At 54.7% G+C, this 7674-nt stretch overlaps 2 protein-coding genes across 3 annotated transcripts in view; one reads left to right on the plus strand and one right to left on the minus strand.

Moving 5' to 3' along the window:
- Positions 1 to 3201, plus strand: part of LOC113206924 (ATP-binding cassette subfamily G member 4) — a gene marked incomplete in the record, with an annotated part of 11948 nt that extends 8747 nt beyond the window's left edge. Inside the window, 5 exon segments of the mRNA XM_052271957.1 lie at positions 877 to 1045; positions 1137 to 1237; positions 1326 to 1481; positions 1557 to 1760; positions 2009 to 3201. Coding sequence (XP_052127917.1) covers positions 877 to 1045; positions 1137 to 1237; positions 1326 to 1481; positions 1557 to 1760; positions 2009 to 2167 — 789 coding nt within the window.
- On the minus strand, positions 3109 to 7674 carry LOC113206922 (uncharacterized; the record flags this gene model as incomplete). 2 transcript variants are annotated; one of them, XM_026423207.2, is given in 13 exon segments in its annotated part: positions 3109 to 3707; positions 4050 to 4142; positions 4227 to 4321; positions 4404 to 4531; positions 4603 to 4781; positions 4863 to 5184; positions 5781 to 6141; positions 6233 to 6363; positions 6432 to 6679; positions 6788 to 6862; positions 6950 to 7029; positions 7115 to 7257; positions 7612 to 7674. In XM_026423207.2, coding segments are annotated over 13 exon segments (2409 nt in total), but the record flags the coding sequence as incomplete, so codon positions are not given.

The raw sequence follows: 7674 nt of genomic DNA on the forward strand, positions 1-7674 counted from the left end.
CGCCCCGCCCCGCCCCGCCCCGCCCCGCGCCAGTGCGCTAATGTTGCTGCGGTGACGCTTCCTGACGTCACCGCGGGCCGGTGTATATAATTGTAGCTCCGCTTTGGCGCCGAGTGGATATATGGCGAACAACAACAGGCAGCAGCGGCGGGCAGCATGGAATGCGATTGATGAGCGTCGTGTCTCGATGGAGTCGTTAGCGTGCGTCAAAGGGAGGAGGAGGAGGAGGAGGAAGAGCCCGCCGAGTGTAACCCGCAGCCTGTGTTCCTTTCGTGTCCGCAGCCCGGCGCCTCTCCGTGGAGCTGCTGCCCAACATGACGGAGCTCGCGGAGATCAACACGTCCATGCAGGCCGTGTCTTTCGGCAAGCAGATCAGCGTGCTGCTCACCCGCGGCTACATCAAGATCAAGCGAGACCAGGTGAGTAGTGCGCTAGGCCGGGGGCATTGTGGGCCCGAGGGGCACTTATTCTCACACAAAATCAGTGTACATACCCAAATAATGAGAAAAAATAAGAAAAAGATAAATAGTGTTTTTTAGGGAAAAAATCAGATTAAAACAGGAAAATAGAGAAAATGGTGTACGCTTGAATTAATGGTAAAGGACCCCTCGGTTGGGCCCGGCAACCGCGCGCGCACGCGCCGGATAGCCCCGCCCTCACCCCATGCAGGCCACAGCAGCCGGTCACGCCGGCCACCGCTGCTAGCGGCGTGGGGGAAACGATTGGCCCATCCGCGTTATCGACTGTGGATTCAGCATTTATTATTTTTGAAGAAAATCGGGTGTCTGCGCGAACCGCCACTCGGCAGCTCTAGCATGATTGCTCGAGGTACAACGACGCACTTGAGGTCTAATTCTCTGCCCGTCTTCTCTCCAGACTATGACGCATATGCGGCTGTTTGTGAACGTGATCGTCGGCCTTCTCCTCGGCATCCTGTTCTGGCAGGCCGGGGACGAGGGCTCCAGAGTGCTGGACAACTGGAACCTGCTCTTTACCATCCTAATTCACCACATGATGACCACCATGATGCTCACCGTGCTCACATGTGAGTATCACTCTTGCGGTCTTTATTACTGGGAAAAAAGTATAACATTTGTTGGCTTTTCACACTTAACACATCACCTTATATTTTACAGTCCCCACCGAAATGCAAATCCTTAGGAAAGAACACTTCAACAGATGGTATTCGCTGAAGTCTTACTACATGTCCATCAACATCTTGGAGCTGCCCGTGTCGGTAAGTTCGAAACTCTCAGCCCGCCGCAGTCCTTCTAACACTTAACCGCCCAAAAAGCTAACTCTGTCACTCTCCTGTCCCCCTCCAGATCGTATGCTGCACAGTATTCACCGTCATCGTGTACCTCATGAGCGCGCAGCCCCTGGAGTGGGTTCGGTTCGGCGTGTTCCTGGGCATCAGCATCCTTGTCGTCCTGGTGGCGCAGACCGTCGGCCTGCTGGTGGGCGCCCTCTTCAGTGTCGTGGTGCGTATCCCATTCCTCACTTTGTGCGCAGTTCAATCGAAGGTCCCCTCCCATAACGACATCTGCTCTCTACAGAACGGCACCTTCCTGGCGCCCACCTTGTCCGTGCCCATGATGATGTTTGCCGGGTTCGGCGTGAGCCTCAAGGACATGCCCGACTACCTCAAGTGGGGGCCGTACGTCTCGTACCTGCGCTACGGGCTGGAGGGCTACGTCGGCTCCATCTACGGCCGCAACAGGACGACTCTGGGGTGCGCCGACCAGCCCGGCAAGGACTTTGTAAGTGACAAAGCTACTCTAAGCAGGCGATACACCCAGGAAATCATGTTCTTGAGCCCTGATTTCTCAAGAACATTTGCATCAGGGCAATGCAATTTCTTTTGCACTAATGCAATTTGCATTGGGACAAAGATAATGTTCTCGGTTCAGCCAGTTCAGCCGAGCACATTTACGTCACTCAAAAACACGCTTTTTTGGGTGTAACCGTCCCTCCTTGAAACCGCGACTAACGCCGCCCTCCGTTACAGAGCTACTGCCACTACAAGTACCCGACCAAGTTCCTGAAGGAGATCTCCATGGACGGCGAGATGTACGTGATGGACCTGATCATCCTCGGCGTCATCCTGCTGGTGCTCAGGCTCTCCGTGTACCCGCTGCTGCGCTGGAAGCTGTTCGCCATGAGATGAGCGGGCTGGTGCCATGTACCGCCTTTCCTTAGTGATCCAAGTTACCTGATGACAATTGTGCCCACCGTGGCGGTGCAAGCCACCCGACTTGACTAGTCGCAAACGCAGACATTTGAAAGTGCCAAGACAAACTGTCATCACATTATGTGAATCAAGTACTTCGTTTTCGTTTTTCATTTTATACTAGAAAACCGTGTCCGTCCGTGTCGTCAGTGAGTGTTTTACGCCGGACGATTTAATTTGTACACCCTCGCGTGTTGTTGATACGTCTGCTTTTCTTTTTGTTCTTAAAAATACGATATTGTTGATATTGTAACGCGTTACAAGCGTAAATTAGGTGGTCGAGTCGTACCACGTGATATATGTTATTGAGATTGAAGGTCGGCTACCCTTGTCCACGTGGTTAGGCGTCGAAGGGAGCGTTTGCCACCAAAGCATGAAACCTGATTCTGACCTAAACTCGCTGTCGACGGGTGGGTAGTTTCGTCTGCCCCGACCCTGGCGACCCCGACCCTGGCCGCGACCACGGGAAGGAAGTCGCCTTCGCTGTAGTTAACTTATTTGTGTGTACCGTCAGGTCGGTGTGCGAGCGCCTGCGATCAAATCGCAGGCGCGAATCTGTCTGTGATGTCCCCTATCGTGTGTAGACAAGGATTCAAGCCTCGAGTCCTAATTGTATTTTCTAATTTATTTAAACGAATTTTTTTGTGGCGTACAGTTTACTTCTTAGCGTAATTGGTAGCATCACGTTGAAGGAACTTTAGAGAGAAGTCGCGTCCTAGCGAGACGTACTGCTCTCTCGATGTTTTTCACTTTTTAAATGTAATGTATGTCATAGTTGTAAGCGGCGTAAGAGAATGTCCAGCTATCACCATCAAAGAGATTTCCATTGTTGTCTTGTACACGAACAATTGCTCAATACCAGTATGATAGAAGTATGATTCTACTAGTAACACATGTGTATATATTATATTGTTAACTATGTTTGTCTTAAGTTATGTTACAATTAAAAAAATGCGCTTATTAATACTCTAGATACCTGGCCCTCGTTATTCCTGCTCACCGCAAGGCCTCTCCAGGACCTCACCAGGACCTGTTGGAAGGTTAAAAGGCAGGTCGCAGCCGGGCGAGTCAGGAGGGGGTGAGTCGGTGGCGCTCATCGGTAAGTGAATAAGACACGGCGAGATGGCGGTGGCGTCCGCCGAGTCGGAGTCTGAGGCCATCGACAACCCGAGGCCCTGCATCCCGACCCTGGCGTGAATGCCCACGAAGACGAGGGTCGCGAGGCTCACGGCGAGCAGCCCGGCGCGGGCCGCGAGTCGCCGGCCGTTCGACTTGGGCCCGAAAGGGGGGGAGCCTCCCCCGTTGTCGTCGTCGTCGGGGCAGACGTCGGCGGGCGTCTGCGGGCACGGCGCGATGTGGTGGTCCACCTCCCGCAGCTTGCGCATGTCCACGAAGCTGTAGGTCAGCACGTTCAGGACGCGTAAGGCGGCCGCGTGGCCGAGCCTCGCCGTCGACCGCCCCAGCACCCAGGTGCGCGCTGCGAACAAGAGGAGAAGGTCGTCGGGCCGGAACAACGTCTCGCGGGACGGCGGTGGCGCCCGTGTGTAGGCAACCCAACCGGCATGGCCCCTCCCCGACTCGACTCCGCGAGACTGCAGCAGAGTGAGGGTGTTCTGGGTGTTCTAAGATGTATTTTCTGTCTGGTTAATACGGCACAGTATGCAGGCGTGCCTACCGACGTTCACCTCGGCGTCGCCTTATGGCCCCGTGCGAGTATGCAACCCGTCCGCACGCATGCATCCGGTACAGTAAAACCAGATAAAGAAATGTACGGCTTACTTAGATCAGGCAACCACTCAGTACAGAACTCGCTCCTTACCGCTGTCCCATCCTTTTACTCTATCGGAACAGCTGTAGACGACGGCGAACTCTTTGTAGTCTGTGTCGAGAACCCAGTAGTTTTCGAAAATATCTGGGGAATGTAAAAGGTCGACAAAAATAATTTTGCAATTATGTTGTTGTTTCTCTTTCTGCCGTTTTGCATGATGATAATTACCTCTACCACTGCGAACTGGGTCTTCAGTCGTGAATTTCGCCTCCGAAGGGTCGACCGTATCTAATTCATACGTTCTGTTTGCGACGGATTCTCCGCTGAAATTTTTGAGAGTGAAAAGACGAATGGCATCTCGCACTTCGCAGAGTAATTGATTGTTGCTTGTACTTGAAACCTTACTCAGAATTATACTGGTGAATATCAAGGGTCATTTTGTTCGCGCGGCCCTTGCTAAAGTGATGTCGCGTACAGAACCCCGTCGTTGTGTCTGTAGGCGTCTCCTCAAGCACGACCCACGTACCTTGAAACTAGGATTGACCTGCCAATGTTGATGTTGTGATTTATTTCAAAATGAAAGTCTAGGCTGGAGGTCGCTCACCTTTGCCCTGTCAAACTTCTCGACGGTCGTGACATCGAGGGGGCACTTTAACGTGTCGCAGACGGAATCGGACGACTGGAAGTCGATGATGTCCAGATCCAAGTCCCTCAACACGTCGGTCACCTCTTTCTCGGGGAGCTGGGATGGATCTCGACTTCGGGCAATGATCTTCAAAGAGTCTGCAACAGCGAAGGTGGGGAGCATTGGACACCGGTTGAATGGGTAGGGAGGAGACATCGCTAAAACAGACAGGCACTTACTGTGGGCCGCGTTGTCCCGGTAGTCCTCAGGGGGATCGGAGCAGGCGGACACGAGCGCCCAGCTCTGGTACGACGCGTACAGGATGTCGTAGTGCCTCACGGGAGCCCCGGGGCGGTCGCGGAAGACGTAGCGGCCCTCACCGGACAGCAGGTCCACCGGCACGATCTCCAGCATCTCCGGCCGGCTGAAGCTGTTGCGCGCGTCGCTGGTCTGCAGGAACATGCTGCCGTTGACGGCGGCCGCCAGCAAGTAGGTGGGGCATTTCGGCGGGTTCCTGGGCGGCAGGTCCAGCGACTTGACCAGGTACCACGTGCCTGCAAACTGAATTACAAGGGCAGTTCGTCAGCGTCGTCGCTCGCTCGCAAGCAGCACACACAAAGAAACACGCGTATCCCATTTTTCCGGAGTACGTGGAGTACACCACACACCCAGAGAACCATTTAGTTGATACAACTAAATCAGGGTTGTTGTAAGAAACAAAATTTAGTCCCTAAAACGGACTAAAATTTGATAACCCAGTTATTAACTAGATAAAGTCGCACCAATCAAATTAAGTCACCTGGACAACATTATTTCATCGCCACGAATAAATTTTAGTCTCCTGAATTTGGTTCTCTGGACTAAGCGGTCTTCTGGGTGCATGGAGTACACCGGGAGCACGCGGAGTACGCCGAGTACACCTGGAGTACGCTGAGTACGCCGAGTACACGTGTGGAGTACGCGCGGAGTACGCGGAGTACACGTGGAGTACACCCGGAGTACGCCGAGTACACGTGGAGTACGCCGAGTACGCCTGGAGTACTCAGAGTACACGTGGAGTACACCCGGAGTACGCGGAGTACACGTGGAGTCCACCCGGAGTACGCCGAGTACACCACCTGGAAGCGCGGTGCGCAGTTTGCTGCTGCTCACTTCACCTGGAGGGCGTCGAAGTCCCTCATGGCGGGCCCGCGCGGCACGCAGGTGTCGGGTATGCAGGGGCGGGTGTCGAGGTCGATCATCTCGCCCTCGATGTTGTTGACGCCGTAGAGGCGCAGAACTTCGTTGACCTTGCTGCGCGCTCCCTTGCCCAGCCAGTACCGCCTGCTCAGCACCCGCAGCGTCTCCGTGGCCTGGCCCTCGTCGTTGCAGCTGACAATCACGGAGTACGAGTCGTAGTCGGTGTCCACGACGCGGTACGTCTGCTTCACGCCCGTCGGCAGGATGAGGGAGAACACGCCCATCCCGGGCGGCCCCTCGAACGCCGCCATGCCCTGTAGCGTCGTGAACTGGCCCGTGCTGCACCAAACGACACACCGTCAGGCGTCAGGCACACCGGCAGAACGTCGAGAGCATCGCTTGGGAGGAGTGAGGGCGGGGGCGGACTCACCGGATGCTGTAGGTCTTCTCGAAGTATGCCACGGCGTTGCTGGCCGTGGCGAAGACGTGCGTCAGGCACTGGACGAATGTCGGGGGCGTGGGCTTGAACGCCACCATGATGTCGTGCCAGCTGCCCGAGTACTGGCGGAGGACGGTCGATCAGGAGCGGTAGTGTCATGAACCCGGTGATCGGCAGCAAAAGGACTCACCCTCGCCAGGTCGAAGTCCTCGAGGAAGTTTCTCTTGAGGCAGCTGACGGCCACGGGTATGGAGGTGATGGGGGCGGGGAATGCCGTGGACAGGTACTGGGGGCAGCTGACGCCCATGTCGATCTCCACGACGTCGTGTTGGCCGATGATTTTAACTCCCTTCAGCCACTGTTCGATCTTCCAGAGGTCCGCTGTATCCGGGGTGCGTGACGAGTAAAACACGCACCACATTGTCGCTTTGTATCCGTCTGAGGAGCAAAGCCAGCAGACAGACGGGGTTGGTTTCGGTGGTGCATCTAGAGCAGGGAAACGCGGCAGCGCCACTCGGCACTGTGTGCTGCTGTGGAAACACTCACCAGCATCTCTCACACCTTGGAGGCCGCCCACGAAATACGTCTCGTAATTTGTGCCAAGCGGCAGGAAAGTAAAGGCTGTTGACATAAGCGGTGATAATTGAAAAGTGTGGGGGCACAAACAGCGAATGACTTTTCAAGAACGGTGAGTTATTCAGGGCTTACCATCGTCATCAGTGAAGCACTCTAGCGCGCCCGCGCCCATGGAGGAGTCCTTCTCGCAGCGCAGGGATGGGTAACTTTGACTGTCCAAATAATATAATAAAACATTCTAGTGGAGTGCCTTGACTTTAAAAGTCTCTGGCGGAGACAATTCTGCAGACAGCTTACCCGTTTTTGAATATAGTAGCATTTATTCTGCCCGTCAGCATATGGTAGTGCAAATCAAAGTAGAAGCACGATTCAGCATCATGCGCCGAATTACGCGCGGCGACTTTCAGACTCTTGAGGTGCCATGTTTTCACTTTCGCAAGCTGTCAGACAAATGGAAAACGGCCGTAAGGCGCCCATGTGGTAATCGGATCGTCCAGAAAGTTCGTCCGCTTTTCTCTCGTGTCCGGCAAATTACCGCGGCGCTTGGCGCCTGCGAAACTCAGAGTAGGCCATCCAGCAGTGCACGCGTGCACCGCGTGCAAGATGTTGCCTACCTACCAGGCGCTATGAGAGCTTGCACAGGCCGAACTGGGCAGTTTCGTCGAGTTTCGTATCTCCAAGAGAGGACAGGTATACGTTACAGAGCGAAGCACATGGAGAGAGGGGCAATGCGTGTTACAACTACCTGGCTATGAATCCCACCGACACTGAGCACCGCGTCTCTTACCACTCACCCTATGTAGATCGATGTCGAAGAAAGGCGGGCTCGGCGAGATGCTGCTGCCGCCTGCTCTCGT

Source organism: Frankliniella occidentalis, unplaced genomic scaffold, assembly GCF_000697945.3.
Source record: "Frankliniella occidentalis isolate FOCC.00 unplaced genomic scaffold, Focc_3.1 Scaffold180, whole genome shotgun sequence".
Classification (NCBI taxonomy): Eukaryota; Metazoa; Arthropoda; class Insecta; order Thysanoptera; family Thripidae; genus Frankliniella; species Frankliniella occidentalis.